Source organism: Lepus europaeus, chromosome 4 (genome assembly GCF_033115175.1).
Source record: "Lepus europaeus isolate LE1 chromosome 4, mLepTim1.pri, whole genome shotgun sequence".
NCBI lineage: Eukaryota > Metazoa > Chordata > Mammalia > Lagomorpha > Leporidae > Lepus > Lepus europaeus.
Window position 1 is genome coordinate 165394420 of NC_084830.1, and position 16861 is coordinate 165411280.

Below are 16861 nucleotides of genomic sequence, written 5' to 3' on the forward strand. Positions count from 1 at the left end.
TCAATGCATCACAAGGGCCTAGAAAAACATAGCAAACCACACCCAAAGCTAGTAGGATAAAGGAAATAATTAAAATTAGAGAAGAAATCAACAAAATTGAAACAAAAAATACAAAAGATCAGCAAAACAAAGAGCTGGTATTTTAGAAAAATAAACAAAATTCACACACCATTGGCCCAAAAAAAGGAGAGGGAAGATCCAAACCAAAAAAATTAGAGATGAAACAGAACTGTAACAACAAGCACCACAGAAATAAAAAGAATCATCAGAAATTACAACAAAGAGTTGTATACCAAAAAGCTGGGAAACCCAGAAGAAATGGATAGATTCCTGGACACATACAACCTACCTAAATTGAGCCATGAAGACATAGAAAACCTAAACAGACCCATTACCAAGATGGAAATTGAATCAGTAATAAAGACCCTCCTCACAAAGAAAAGTCCATGACCAGATGGCTTCACTGCTGTATTCTACCAGACATTAAAAGAACTAACTTCAATTCTTCTCAAGTTATTCAAAACTATTGAAAGGGAGGGAATCCTCCCAAATTCTTTCTATGAAGCCAGCATAACCTTAATTCCTAAACCCAGAAAAGATACAACAGAGAAAGATAACCCACAGGCCAATTTCCCTGATGAACATAGATGCAAAAAATCCTCAACAAAATTCTAGCCAATCAAATCCAACAACACATCAGAAAGATCATTCACATGGACCAAGTAGGATTTAACCATGGTATGCAGGGATGGTTCAACATTCACAAATCAATCAATGTGATACATCACATTAACAAACTGTTAAACAAAAACCATATGATTATCTCAATAGATGTAGAGAAAGCATTTGATAAAATACAACACCCTTTCATGAAAACTCTAGGCAGAATGAGTATAAAAGGAATATTCCTCAACACAATCATGGCAATTTATGACAAACCCATGGCCAGTGTCCTATTGAATGGAGAAAAGTTGGAAGCATTCCCACTGAGATCCAGAACCAAACAAGGATGTCCACTCTCACCACTGCTATTCAATATAGTCCTAGAAGTTTTAGCCAGAGCCATTAGGCAAGAAAAAGAAATCAAAGGGATACATTGGGAAGAAGAAAGTCAAACTATACGTATTTGCAGATGACATGAGTCTATATATAGGGGATCCAAAAGACTCCACTGAAAGACTATTGGAACTCATAGAAGAGTTTGGTAAAGTAGCAGGATATAAAATCAATACACAAAAATCAACAGCCTTTGTATACACAGACAATGCCACAGCTGAGAAAGAACTTCTAAGATCAATCCTATTCACAATAACTACAACAAAAAGCAAAATACCTTGGAATAATTTTAACCAAAGATGTCAAAGATCTCTACAATGAGAATTACAAAACATTAAAGAAAGAAATAGAAGAAGATACAAAAAAATAGAAAAATCTTCCATGTTCATGGATTGGAAGAATCAGTATCATCAAAATTTCCATTCTTCCAAATTCAATTTATAGATTCAATGTGATACCAATCAAAATACCAAAGACAGTCTTCTCAGATCTAGAAAAATGATGCTGGAATGCATATGGAAACTCAGGAGATTTTGAATACCTAAAGCAATCTTATACAACAAAAACAAAGCCGGAAGCATCACAATACCAGATTTCAAGATATTCTTCAAGGCAGTTATAATCAAAACAGCCTGATACTGTTACAAAAACAGATGGATAAATCAATGGAACAGAATAGAATCACCAGAAATCAATCCATGCATCTACAACCAACTTACATTTGACCAAGGAGCTAAAACCAATCCCTGGAGCAAAAACAGCCTCTTCAACAATTGGTGCTGGGAAAACTGGATCTCCACATACAGAAGTATGAAGCAAGACCTGTACCTTATATCTTACATAAAAATCCACTCAAATTGGATTATTAAAGATCTAAATCTATGACCCAGAACCATCAAATTATTAGAGAACATTGGGGAAACTCTGGAAGACATTGGCTCAGGCAAGAAGTTCTTTGAAAGACCCCAGAAGCATAGGCAGTCAAAGCAAAATTAACAAATGGGATTACATCAAATTAAGAAGTTTCTGTTTGACAAAAGAAACACTCAGGAAAGTAAAAAGGCAACCAACAGAATAAGAGAAAGTATTTGCAAACTGTGCAACCAATAAAATATTAATAACCAGAATATACAAGGAGATCAAGAAACTCCACAACAACAAAAAATACAACCCAGTTAAGACATGGGCAAAGGAGTTAAACAGACATTTTTCAAAAGAGAAAATCCAAATGGCCAACGGACACATGAAAAAATGTTCAGGATCACTAGCCATAAGGGAAATGCAAATCAAAACCACAATGAGGTTTTACCTCATCCAAGGTAGGATGGCTTTCATACAGAAATCAACAAACAAATGCTGGCAGGGATGTGGAGAAAAAGGTATACTAATCCACTGTTGGTGGGAATGCAAACTGGTAAAGCCACTATGGAAGACAGTATGGAGACACCTCAAAAATCTGAATATAGCCCTACCACATGACCCAGCCATCCCACTCCTGGGAATTTACCCAAAGGAAATGAAATCAGCAAACAAAAGAGTTATCTGCACCTCCATGTTTATTGCAGCTCAATTCACAATAGTCAAGACATGGAATCAATCTAAATATCCATCAACTGAAGACTGGATAAAGAAATTATGGGATATATGCACTATGGAATACTACATAGCAGTAAAAAAAAAATGAGATCCGGTCATCTACAACAAAATGGGCAAATCTGGGAAACATCAAACTTAGTGAAATAAGACAGTCCTAAAGGGACAAATACCATATTTTCCTCCCTGATCTGTGAGAACTAATAGAGCACATTAAACAAAATCTGTAGAAGTGAAATTGACAGTTCAAGAAGGGATGACTTGAGGTGCCCTTGTCTTGACTGTCTTGACTGCTGAGGAACAGCTTTATTTTTTTTTTCATTTTTTTTCCCTTCATATTATTTGTTGAACTCCTTACTTAATGTAGAGTTAATCATATATGTATAAAGTCAATTGAAAATAATCTCAGTAAAAAATAAGAGTGGGAATAAGAGAAGGAGAAGGAAGTTTGTAACTGCAAAACTGTACACTGTAAAGTTCTGCATATATTCCTATGGACTTACTTCTAAGGGTTTAAAAACTTGCCACCGGATCCAAAATCCCATTAAGCTGGGTGGTAAAAACACCATCTTAAGTATTAAAGTGATCCTATCAAGTGTTAAAGTGAACATATAGATAGGATTAAGTGCTAAAGTGACCATATAAATAAGATCAAGTGTCTGGTAATAATAATAGAATTAAAAAGGAGAGAATATTTCAACATGGGAAGCAGTCCACACAGCAGACACATAGAATGACAATTGCTTTAAGTAGCACTCTGACCTCAGAATCAGCCCTCAAGGCTTCCTGGTCTGGCTGAAAAGCCCATGAGAGCATTTCAGGCATGAAAAGCCAAGACACTGTGGCAAAAAATGTTCTACATGAAGAATCTCTGTGAGTGAGATCCCAGCAGAAAGAAGTGGCCATAAAAGAAGGATGCACTTTTCACTAAAGGGAGGAGAGAAATTCCACTTTGCTTATGGCTTTGTCCAAATACTGATGGAGTTTGTAGACTCAAAAGGCTTCCATAACCTAGGCAGCTCATTTCAAGAGCTTTGGGTGGTCACTGATGTCATACATAAGAGTGTTAATTGTTAAATTAACAACAGGAGTCACTGTGCATTTACTTTCCATGCAGGACTTCTGTCCTCAATGAGTTGTATTATGAGAGTTAAATGTAAAATTTGTTCTCAAACAGTTTGTGTGTATGTGTGTGATGTGGGCATGCGCACCTGCAAGCACAAACTGTTGAAATCTTTACTTAGTATAGAGTTGGTCTTTTGTGCACAAAGTTGATTGAAAATGAATCTTAATGGAGAATGGGACCGGAAAGGTGAGAGGGAGGAGGGGGGGCAGTGGGAGTGTGGGTGGGAGGGCAGGTATGGTGGACAGAATCACTATATTCCTGAAGTTGTACTTAGGAAATGCATGAAATTTGTGTTCCTTAAATAAAAGGTTTCTTTGGGGGAAAAATGTGCAAATGTGTTGAGCAAACATTTCTCCAAAGAAGATAGGAAGTAGCCAATAAGCACATCGACATCAATAGTCACTGGGGAAATGTAAATCAGAACCATGAGATGGGAGCCGGCACTGTGGCACAGCAGGCTAAGCCTCCACCTGCAGCACCAGCACCCCATATGTGCACCCATTCAAGTCCCAGCTGCTCCTCTTCTGATCCAGCCCTCTGCTTATGGCCTGAGAAAGCAGTGGAAGATGATCCAACTGCTTGGGTCCCTGCACCCGTGTGGGAGACCTGAAGGAAGCTCCTGGTTCCTGGCTTTGGATAGGTCCAGATCCAACTGTTATAACCATTTGGGGAGTGAACCAGCAGATGGAAGATCTCTCCGTCTGTCTGTCTGTCTGTCTCTCTCTCTCTCTGTAACTCTACCTCTCAAATAAATGAAATATGTAAAAAAAAAATCTAGCTTCATTTAAAAAAGGGGGGGAAAAAACATGAGACGTCACTTCCCCCCCACCAGGATGGCTTAATAAAGAAGAATGTCAATGACAAGTGCTGGCAATGATGTGGAGAGAAATGGGTGATACACTGCTTGTTGGAATGTAAAATGGAGTTGCTACTCCAGAAAGATTCAGCAGTTCAAGCATTTCCATTCCTAGATGAGCACTCATCATAATTTAAAATCAATGTTGAAACAAAATTTGTCTATGCATGTTCATGGCAGCCCTATGCACAACGGTCAAATGATGGAAAAAACCCTGATGTTTGAACCCAAATGCCCATCAACCAATAAATAAACCAATGAGTTGAGTCATGGAGTGGACTGTCACTCAATCACCAAAGGGAATGAAGCACCAACACGACGGAAGCCAGACACAAAGGCCCCATGTTACATGATCTCACATATGTGCGACACCTAAGGCAGGCAAGCCCACAGACAAAAAGCAAAGTAGTGGTTCCAGGGACTGGGGAGAGTTGGCAAATGGGAAGTGACTACTTAACAGGTGCAGATTTTCCATTTGGGTCTTGGAAAAATTCTAGAACTTGATAGCAGTGATGGCTGTGTAATATTGCCCAAAAAATGCAAGAATGGACTCATACACTATAAAATAGTCACATGATAATTTGCCATGTGATTTTCCCACAATAAACACAAACATCCCATTAAGGAGAATCAGCTCATCACTGAGGTGTGCACCAACAGTGACACCTAGCAGAGCAAGCGACTGTGACTCCACCACATGATCAGTTCTTGCATTCGCCAACGCACAAGCCTGAAACAATGTTCTGTTCACAGGAAGAAACAATTCTGTGGTGCACATTACAATTAAATTATAATTACCCAATAGGGGAAAACCCCCAGGCCCCTCCCGCCTTCCTGTCCCCCACCTTCCTGTCCCCTGACAAACACCGTATTCCTCTGTTTCCCTCCGGAATGCACCAAGGGAGACCAATGTCTAGGGCTTCAAAGAACCCTCAGCCCTCTGAGGGTCGGCCCACAGATATTGCTCCTGGAAACACAGTGAGAGCTACCCTGACTCCTTCCACTACCAGTTTTCCTCGGAAAAAATTAAACTCGTTTTCCTAGCTTGCACCTATTCATGTATCTTCAGTCATAGTCTGAGCACTTGGTGCCCCCCTGGCCTGGGGACTTCCAGTGCTCAGGGGGCTTCCACACCACAGAAATGTGGCTCATGATGATATCAAGTGACAGCACTGCCACCTGCACGAAGGGAGACACCACTGCCAGCTCACCTCAGTAAGTGACACATGTGTCTTTGTTTGATTTCCATATTTGACATAAACTGGGGTTTTGTCTGTCAGGATTGCTGGGCACTGACTCATTTAAACCATCTGATTCTCTGCTGCAGGCCTTGTATTTTAGCAGGCTGCCAGGCACAGATTATCTGCAGTTAGCTCAGACAGACTGAACTGGACTCACTTCCACAGCTGCCACCAATCACTTCTCCCTGTCTTGACAGCACAGTATGGGGAAGGGGCGGCATTTAAGGAATGAGCTTTTATTGTAACCATTTTTACAAACTTGAATGGAAATGCTGCCTCTGCACCAAGACTCTGGATTGCTCGGGCGCAGTTCCAGTGTCATGAAGCAGCTCTGGGCTTTGGGTACCTCTAGAAATAGGTCAGGTCACCAGGCGCCTCAGAGTCCCCAGTTCATGGGGACATGGACACACTGTTTGCATATAATCTGCTGTAACTGAGTCACCTCAGTTTCCAACTCTCCACACCAGGCACACCTGCATGCAGGCACACTCACTGCCCTTGTCACGTAGCCTCCCATTCCAGCTCAGCTGCTGTGGCTCTCTTCAGAGGACTTGCAAAGCTCCACTGCATGTGACTGTTCCAGCTTGTCTCCCTTCTCCCACATCCACACTACAGCAGGTCCCGGCTGCCTCCTGATCTGCAGGAGTGGGACCCTACTCCCCAGGGCTCTTCCCACCACACACACACACACACACACACACACACCTGCTGGTGTGAGAATCACCAACATCTCGGCGTCAGAGCAGTGTGTGGGGGTTTGGGCAAATGCCCTGGGTCCCGTGGCTGTGCCTACACCATGGAAGACTTGCATGTGCTTTACAGCACTGGGAACACAGTGCGTGTCCATGTCCATGGTGCCTGGTCAGCTTGCAGTCAGAAGGACAGGTAAAGTCCCCTCTCTGGAACTGGAAAGCTAACAGCAGGCTCCATATTTGCTATGGTCCCCATGCCTGGGTAAAACTGGGTTAGAATAAACTGATCCTTCCTCTTAAAACACAGTGGTTTCAGGGGATGTCTGAAGAGGCCTGCAATTGTCCAGCTTCCCCTGTGGGATCCTCTGGCTTCAGACATCCATGCTAAGCTGGGATTGCTCATCACGATCTGTGCAAGAGTGGAGGGCAGCCAGGCCTCTCAGCTGCCCCAAGTCCTTTCCTGGGCGGCCTGCAGCTGTGTCTGGTTAGTGCTTTTATCCTGCCCTGCAGGGCTGTACAACGTTCAAACAGCTTTGTTCCCTGGGTTCACTGCTGCATTCCATGAATGCCAACAGAGGGACCTCTGTGAATCAGACCTGGGGCTCGGCACTGGGGATGCAGAAGTAAACTGAATGGACAGGAAGTCTGGCTCTGTGGCATCTGTGATGTAGCAAAATGAGATGGCAGTAAACAGAACCAATGTCAGTGTACCCACAACCAGGGAACAGGTGCAGTGTACAAACCAAATCCAGGAGATGGAGAGAAGGAGTGGGGGTGAGGGGGGTTTCTATCTCATACAACACCAAGAGGGGGGCTTCAGCCAGAAGGTGGCTTTTGAAAAGTGACCCAGAGAGGTGACAGAGTGGGTGTGTGGATGCCATGGGGGGAAGCACCATCAATGTGGAACAGAGCCGCAAGCCTTGCACCAAGGCAGCAGGGGAGATCTTAACCATCCTACTGCAGCCCCCTGACTACTCTGCTGGGATTACCTGGAAGGGGAACAGATCACAAAAAATTCAAGTGACAAACAATGGTAGGACCTGCATAGCCAGGGGCAGCCAACCTGTCAAGAAGGGACAAGCGCCTGGATAGACTTGACGACACAGCAGAAAATCACCAGGGCCTGTGAGGATGGCCACAGTTCTAATGGCTACCCAGTGGTTATCACAGAAAGCACTGGCCCTGCCTGCCGAACATTTCACCAGTAAACACTCAGGTGAGTCCTGATGTCGCTGCAATGAGTGATGTTTCAATCACAAAATCCGTGTCAAGAATTTTGCATAAATGTTCATTTTCCCCAGGCTCTGCCCATCCTCAGTCTCCCATCACACGCTGCAAGCTGGCCTCTGAGAAGCTAAGGCAGCGACACCCACAGGCAGCTGGGGGACGGTAACTGCTTCTCATGCCACTCCCTGACACAGTCATTCCAACTCTCTGGTCCTGTGCCCCCTCCTCTACAGCCCCCCCCCCCACAGGGGGCCTTTCATCCCTGCATGCAGCTGCAGCTGACAATGGAAGGAGCCAACACAAGCTCCCCTCCAGTCTTCATACTCCTGGGCTTCTCGGCACGGCCCTCACTGGAATCTGCGCTCTTCCCAGTTGTCCTGGGGTTTTATGTCGTGTCTGTTCTGGGCAATGGCCTCATCATCCTGGTCTCCTGTGTGGACGTGCACCTGCACACGCCCATGTACTTCTTCCTTGCCAACCTCTCCTTCCTGGACATTAGCTTCACCACCAGCATTGTCCCGCAACTCCTGGCCCACCTCTGGGGACAACAGAAAACCATAAGTTATGCAGGGTGTGTGGTCCAGTTCTACATCTCTCACTGGCTGGGGGCCACTGAGTGTGTCCTGCTGGCTGTCATGTCCTATGACCGCTACGCCGCCATCTGCAGGCCCCTGCACTACACAGTCATCATGCGCCCACAGCTGTGCCTTGGCCTGGCCCTGGCCTCATGGCTTGGGGGTCTGAGCACCAGTGTGGTGGGCTCCACACTCACCCTGCTTCTGCCACTGTGTGGAAACAACCGCATTGACCACTTCTTCTGTGAGATGCCTCTCATCATGCAGCTTGCGTGTGTGGATACCAGCCACAACGAGCTAGAGATGTATGTGGCCAGCTTCCTGTTTGTCGTCCTGCCCCTGGGCCTGATCCTTGTCTCCTACGGCCACATCGCCAGGGCTGTGGCAAAGATCAGGTCAGTAGAAGGGCGGAGAAAGGCGCTCAACACCTGCTCCTCCCACGTGGCGGTCGTGACCCTGTTCTATGGGAGCATCATCTTCATGTACCTGCAGCCAGCCAAGAGCAGCTCTCATGAGCAGGGCAAGTTTGTGGCCCTGTTCTACACCGTGGCCACGCCCACACTGAACCCACTCATTTACACCCTGAGGAACAAGGATGTACAGAAGGCTCTTGGGCACCTTGTCTCAGAGGACTGCAGCAGCTTCCTGGGGAAACAGGGGCAGGCCTAGCACTGCAGCCATTTTTGAGGAGGAAAACTAAGTTCTAAGTCATCAGAACCAATTCTGGATAGTGGACTTTTACAACCCGCATCCCACATCAAAGCACCTAGGTCCCAGCTCTAGCTTCCTACTAATGCAGACCCAGGGAGGCAGCAAATGATGGCTCAAGTGATTGGGTTCCTGCCCACCTTGTGGCAGACCTGAATGGGTTCCTGGCTCCCAGTCTTGGCCCAGCTAGATTGTTGCAGGCATTTCAGAAGTGAACTAAATGATGAGACACAGCTCCTTGTCTTGTGCCATGGAGGTGTGTGTGTTTGCCACTCAAATAAAATAACATTTTAAATATTTATTTTGGAGGGCTAGATATTTGGAATGTGATTTTCATTCTGATAATTGCTGGGATCTGAGGCAGATAGAAATCTGAAATAAATGTGTTCCTATATAATTTTCAGGCCAAAGCAAAGAGAAAAGTGTTCTCTATTCTTAACCTGTAGTTAGTTGGTGTATCGTTCTATTGTTTCTATTGTCATATTGCTCTGTTGTGTGTATATTTATATATTTATATACATACACATAGGTTGATTGTCATCTTGTTAACTATGTTTCACTGATATTCACTGATACATGATTCTGTTAATTCTTTATAATTTAATTCTGCCATTATTGGAGGTGGACACTGTTAAACTCTAGCAGCTAAGTGATGGCAGAGACTGAGGGTTGGCACTGAGGTTTAGGTGTAGATCCACCTGACCATGGGTGTGCTCATTGTTTGCCTACACCCCCTGCATACAGTCTGTTCCCCAGTTCCCAGCCTGGAGCTCCTAAATGCCTCGTCCTTCCCTGAACAACATAGGCAGTAGATCTTTTGCTGGCCAGACAGAGCTTCTTTTAACCACATCTAAGTCTATGCTAATAAGGTGACCTGCAGTGACCCTGGGAAGCTTCAGGAAGGGGCTGCTGCCAGAGTAACAGGTCTTACGGTCACAGGAACGGTCAGTTGCAGATTACAGAGAAGGGGGCTGGAGCCAGAGTCTGATAGCCAATGACCCAGGTTTACCTAGTCATGCCTGTGCAACGTAACCAATGACATGGGGCCAGCACTGTGGCATAGTGGGTAAAGCCACTGCCTGCAGTGCCAGCATCCCATATGGGAGCCAGTTCTAGTCCTGGCTGCTCCACTTATGATCCAGCTCTCAGCTATGGCCTGAGATAGCAGTGGAAGATGGCCCAAGTGCTTAGACCCTTGCACCCATGTGGGAGACCTGGAAGAAGCTCTTGGCTCCCAGCTTCAGATCAGCACAGCTCCAGTTGTTGTGGCCATCTGGGAAGTGAACCAGTGGATGAAAGACCTCTCTCTGTCTCTGTCTCTCTCTCTCTCTGCCTCTCTGTAACTCTGCTTTTCAAATAAAATAAATAAATCTTAAAAAAAAAAACAATGACAGAGTTCAGAGGGCTCTGAGTTGTTGACCACATCCACATGCCAGGAGGGTGGTGCTCCCCAACCTCACAGGGACAAACCTTCCTGCACAGGACACTTCCAGCCCAGCCCAGGGACTTTCTTCATCTGCCATAACATCCTTCACAACAAACAAGGAAGAGAAAGGCCCAGCAAATCCCCCAACCTGAGGGGAAGCCCTGACTCACAGCTAGCTGATCAGAGATGCCATCTGAGCCGAGGGTGTCTTGTGGGGTTGGGTCTTTGGATCTGTGGAGCTCAACACTCAATCCAGGTGTCAATGCTAGAACTGAATTTAATTGTAGGGCACCATGTGGTATCCAGAGAGTTGGAGAACCCCACACATCTGACATCAGAAATACCGTGAGCAGGCACAGCCCCTCTTCCTGAGGAGTGAATCTACCCATGAGGACATCTCAGCTTGCAGCTTTAAGCTGCACCGTCCACAAATTCCTGCTTCATCAAACACGTGCTCCACTGACTTATCTGAAACTGCCAAACTAGATTTTCCTACTCAGTTCTGTGTTTGCCCTGTGATTTCAGAAAACATAGGGATGCTTCCATCACTCACTGGTGCATCTGCTTGTTTTACATGCATCGAGCATGCATGCATTCATTCATGCAGCAAGATCTGTTCTGAAAGTTGTGAACGTGAGCACCCAACACTGTCCTGAGACAGGTAAGTGCACAGGGGGACACTCTATGGTTATACGGACACTGTAGAGGAGGAAATTCTGACCAGAGAGGAGGGAGTGTTACACCTATCCTTAAGCATTCCACAGCCAGGGATCCACAGTCATCTACTTATGAAAATGTTTTGCACATTGGCCAGCACAGCAGCTCAATACGCTAATCCTCTGCCTTGCGGTGCCGGCACACTGGGTTCTAGTCCCGGTTGGGGCACCGGATCCTGTCCCAGTTGCCCCCCTTCCAGGCCAGCTCTCTGCTATGGCCCGGGGAGTGCAGTGGAGGATGGCCCAAGTGCTTGGGCCCTGCACACCATGGGAGACCAGGAGAAGCACCTGGCTCCTGCCTTCAGATCTGCGCGGTGTGCCGGCTGCAGCACGCCGGCCGTGGCAGCCATTGGAGGGTGAACCAATGGCAAAGGAAGACCTTTCTCTCTGTCTCTCTCTCTCACTGTCCACTTTGCCTGTCAAAAAAAAAAAAAAAAGAAAGAAAGAAAGAAAGAAAGAAAGAAAGAAAGAAAGAAAGAAAGAAAGAAAGAAAGAAAATGTTTTGCACAGTTATTCCTTATGTGGCTTTTTCTCAAAAAAAATCCCACCTCCAGAAATTTCCTCCACTTCTCTGAATTAAGCCCAATGTCACATGTAGTCTCACAGACTGTACCTTTAATTCACACCAGCAGATGCTGGGAGATCTGGAGAAACACCCAAATAGTCAGGGCTTAGCCCCAGGAATGGCCGACACCTTCAAACAGCGTCATTTCTAAAACAATCAAATACAAGCAAGGAAATGTGGGAACTATCTACACACTAAAGAGCTCAGGGTTTAAAAAGGCAAAACGTGGATTTTCCATAACTTTCTGGAAATTTGTAACAACGATTATGTTAGCAAGGTTCTCCAGAGAAATTGAAAGGGGGAGTGGATTTTAAGGACTTGACGCATGGGACTGGGCCAAGTCCAGAAGGTAGGCTGGGATGCAGGAAGAGACCATGCTGCAGCCAGGCCCAGTGGCAGCTGGCAAATGGAATCCATTCTTCCTTGGGGGACCTTGTTCTGTTTTCTTTCAGAGCCTTCACAGGATAGAATGAGGCACACCACATTGCTGAACACAACTTGCTTAACTTGGAGATTTCAATAATGATCTCATCATTTAAAAAATTACCTTCACAGCCCATCCAGACTGGTTTTTGACCAAGTAGATGGGTACTTTGAATTAGCCAAGTTGACATGTAAAATTAGCCATCACATTTTTTGTAAGAACCCCAAAAGTACAGGAAACAAAAGAACAAATGGGTGACAGCAAAGTTAAAAGCTCCTGCACAGCGAAGGAAACTGTTGACAGTGTGAAGAGACAACCTGCCGAATGGGAGCTGTACTTGCTGACTCTTCCTCCTGCAAGGGGCTAGCATCAGTAAATAACTCTAACTCAATACCAGCAAAAAACAAACTCCACTTAAAAATGAGCGGGGCCGGTGCAGTGACGCAGTAGGTTAATCCTCTGCCTATGTTACTGGAGAAATTGCAGGGTTCTTGTCTTCGCGCAAGAAAGAATTCAGGCGTGAGACAGAGAGTAGTGGGAGGTAAAATAGCAAGGTTTATTAGGAAGGGACATCTGTAAGGATGGATGGGCACCTCTCCCGACAGAGCCTGAGAGACTGGGGAGGAGGAAGGAGGGAGGTTACATGTTGAGTGGAGAGATTACACCTGACCAGGCCAGGCAGGCGGCTCAGCAAAGATGCAGAGAGCTGAGCGCACAGTCCAGTTGAGGCTGGGGGTTTTTAAGGAGATGGGTCTTGCTTCCCTACCTCTGCTCCTCTTGGAACAAAGGGCTTTTTGGATGTAAATAGAAAAACTTCTCTTGAAGGTCTGAAACAAAGGACTTTATGGATGCAAATGTTATCAGACAGGAGGAAGGGAGCAGGGTGTTTGAGATGCAGATACTGGGCTGCACCTGGGAGATTGTGGAAGATTGTCAGGCAGAAGGGGTGGGAACCTCCACCTGGCAGGTTATCAGGTAGAAGGGGGCAGGGCAGGATGCGAACTCTGGGCTGCCCCTGAAACACCATTGGGATGACCTTGAGATACAGCATACACTGGACATAGATGTCTTCTCTTTAGGCCTGTTACACATACATAAGCTCATAACTGACTTCCTACCTAACACCTGCAGCACCCGCATCCCGCGTGAGTGCTGGTTCTAGGCCTCGCTGCTCCTCTTTCAATACAGCTCTGTGCTATGGCCTGGGAAAGCAGTGAAAGATGGCCCAAGTGCTTGGGCCCCTGCTCCCGCATGGGAGACCCGGAAGAAGTTCCTGGCGCCTGACTTCGGATCAACCCAGTTCTGGCTGTTGTGGCCATCTGGGGTGTGAACCAATGCATGAAATACCTTTCTCTCTGTCTTTCCCTCTCACTGTCTATAACTCTCAAATAAATAAATAAAATCTTAAAAAAATAAGCACTAAAAGGACTGGCACTGTAGCACAGCTGGTTAAGCTGCTGCCTGTGATGCTGGTGTCCCATATCAGAGAGCTGGTTTGAGTTCCAGCTACTCTGCTTTCAATCCAGTACTCTGCTAATGCACCTGGGAAGGCAGCAGAAGATGGCCCAAAGTACTTGTGCCCCTGTACTGACAAGGGAGACCAGGATGGAGTTCCTGTCTCCTGGCTTCAGCCTGGCCCAACCCTGGCTTTTGTAGCCATTTTGGAAGTGAATCAGCAGATGGAAGATCTCCCTCTCCTTCTCCTCTCTTCCCTCTCCTCTCCCCCATCCCTTCCCCTCCCCTCCCCTCTTCTCTCCTCTCCCCTCCCCCTCCCCCTACTTCTCTGTGTGTCACTTTGCTTTTCAAATAAATATTTTATTTTAAAAGGCAGGAGGTACAGGGCAAGGACCTGGACAGACATTTCTAAAAATAAAACATACATGAAAACTGCTCGTGGTTTTCACTGGTGTTCTCCTGACAATTAACAATGTTTCTTCCTTTAAGAAACAACTGTTCAGATCCTTTGCCCATTTTTAGCTCAGATTCTGTTTTCTTTGTTACACTGTTTGAGTTCCCTATGTGTACTGGATGTTAGTCCCTGATCAGATGAATGGTTTATAAAACTTTCTCATAGTCCATGGTTTGTCTTTTCATTTTGTCCATTGTTTCCTTTGCTGTGCAGAAGCTTTCCAGCTTTTGTACATAGAAAACCCTCAAGACCATCAAAAACAGTTTTTGATGGATCTTTTCGTTGCAAATCCATTTGCCTGTTTTTCCATTTGCTGCCTTCACCTTTGAGGCCAACTCTGAAAAATAATTGCTCAGACCAAGGTCTTTGGAGCATTCTCCAAGCTTTTCCATTTCAGGTCTTGCATTTCAGTCCTCTACCATTTGAGTTGGTTTTGAATGTTGTGTGAGGTAAGTCTTCAGTTTCATTCTTCTGCATGTGGACACCCAGTTTCCTTGAAACCATTTATTAAAGGGACTGTTCTTTCTCCATTGTGAATTGACCATATGGTGTGGGTTTGCATCCTGTCTCCTTGGTCAATATGTCTGACTATAAGCCAGTGCCATGCTACCATGATTACAATAGCTTTATGGCATGTTTTGAAGCCCGGGATTTTGATATCTCCAGCTTTGTTCTTTTCACCCAAGATTACTTTGGCTATTCTACATCTTTTCTGCTCCCATTAAAATTTTGGTATTGTTTTTCCTATTCCTGTCAAAAGTGACAATGAATCTTTGATAGAGATTTCACTGAATCTGTAAATATATTTGCATAGTATAAACATTTTAATTTTTCTAGTACACGGACATGGGATATTTTATGTTTACTTGTGTCTTCATTTCTTTCATCAATGTGTTATCATTTTCAATGTTTTTTTAAAGATTATTTGTTTGAGAGGCAGAGTTACAGACAGAGAGAGGGAGAGAAAAAGAGAAGGTCTTCCATCCGCTGGTTCACTCCCCAGATGGCCACAACAGCCAGAGCTGGGCTGATCCGAAGCCAGGAGCTTCTTCTGGGTCTCCCACATGGGTGCAGGGGTCCGAGCACTTGGGCCATCTTCCACTGCTTTCCCAGGCCATAACAGAGAGCTGGATCAGAGTGGAGCAGCCAGGACTAGAATAGGCACCCACATGGGATGCCGGTGCTTCAGTCCAGCGTGTTAACCAGCTGCACCACAGCGCAGGCCCCACCTTAATCTTCTAATCTGTAACTACACTGAATTTACTTATCCATTCCATTTTTGGTGGTCTTTAGGGTTTTCTATATATAATAACATACCATCACCAAACAGAGTATTTCACATCCTCTTTTCTTATCTGAATATTTTTATTTCTTTTCCTTGTCTGATTGCTCTACTGGTTAGAACTTTCAGTACTGTATTGAATAAGAGGGGTGAGATTGGGTATCCTTGTCTTGCTCCTGAAGTTAGAGGAAAAGCTTTAACTTTTCACCATTGAGTGTGACATTAGCAGTGGGCTTATCATATTGTGGCCCTTACTCTGTTGAGGTACATTTCTTTCTGTACTTGTTTTCTGAGGGACTTCATCATTAATGGGTATTAAATTTTTAAATGCTTTTACTGAATCTATTGAGACGATGATATGGGTTTTGTTGCTCATTCTGTTGATACGTTGTATCACATTTATTGACTTACATATGTTGACCCATCCTTGCATCCTTGGGATAAATCCCACTTGCTCGAGGTGAATGTTCCAGGCATTATCCCAAGCATTCTAATCAAATGATTTCATTGTTATCTTCATCCCAATGGTAAAAGAGAACAGAACCAGGCATCGGATTTCTGTAGATTTGGATTAGATTCCAGAATCTTCTACGCACAAGCTCTTTGACTATGGATAAATGAGATTTAGCCGGCTCGGCGACCTCCGGATCAAGCGAAAGAGAAACGGCTCCACCTACTGGTGCTGAGGTGCCGGCACCCTCACTACCGATGACTTCCTGAGCGCATGGGGCGAGTTAGTCCCAGTGTTTATTACACGAAGGACCTCACCGTGGGTAGCAAACAACTGCGCATTAGGAACCAGAAAAATACGAGAAAAGCAAACTTTAAATAAGTAAAAAAAGAAGAAGAAGAAAGCCGAAGTCAATCCATTTCAACCGGAAAATGAGAGGATCTTTTCAAACAGAAGTTATAAACATCTGAGGTTGACAAAGAAAAAAAAGAGATTCTCTGCATCAGGAAAGAGTGCGGTCTCAGTTCAGACCACACAAATACGCCAAGGATTTTCAGAGATGAGTACAAAGGTCCTGGAGCGCAAATACTCGAACCCCGATGAATGGCCCCGTTTCTGAAATCCCAACACCGAAACTGGTCCAGGACGGGCCGCACACCGCGTCGTCCAGAACCATCGCGCAGCCCCGAAGCTCCCCGAGAACTCCACCGAGTAATGAAGCGCGGTCTACGCAGGGAGGGCAACACAACAAACGCATTCCGACCCCTGCGGTGGGCAGGCGCCCCAGAGGGAGCGACAGGGCCAACGGGGCCAACGACCCACAGAGCCGTCCCTGACGGGGAAAGGGCGCGGGGCGGCCCCACGACCCACAGAGCCGTCCCTGACGGGGGAAGAGCGCGGGGCGGCCCCACGACCCACAGAGCCGTCCCTGACGGGGGAAGAGCGCGGGGCGGCCCCACGACCCACAGAGCCGTCCCTGACGGGGAAAGGGCGCGGGGCGGCCCCACGACCCAC

At 45.6% G+C, this 16861-nt stretch overlaps 1 protein-coding gene across 1 annotated transcript; it reads left to right on the top strand.

Annotated features, from left to right (window-relative positions):
• The first annotated feature begins 8057 nt into the window (after positions 1–8057).
• On the top strand, positions 8058–9035 carry LOC133758859 (olfactory receptor 2C3). The gene has a single exon (XM_062189995.1). The coding sequence runs from the start codon at positions 8058–8060 to the stop codon at positions 9033–9035; it is 978 nt and encodes a 325-aa protein (XP_062045979.1).
• The last annotated feature ends 7826 nt before the right edge of the window (positions 9036–16861 follow it).

Coding starts and splice junctions, on each gene's coding strand:
- LOC133758859 (XM_062189995.1), top strand. CDS start 8,058: ATGCAGCTGCAGCTGACAATGGAAGGAGCCAACACAAGCTCCCCTCCA.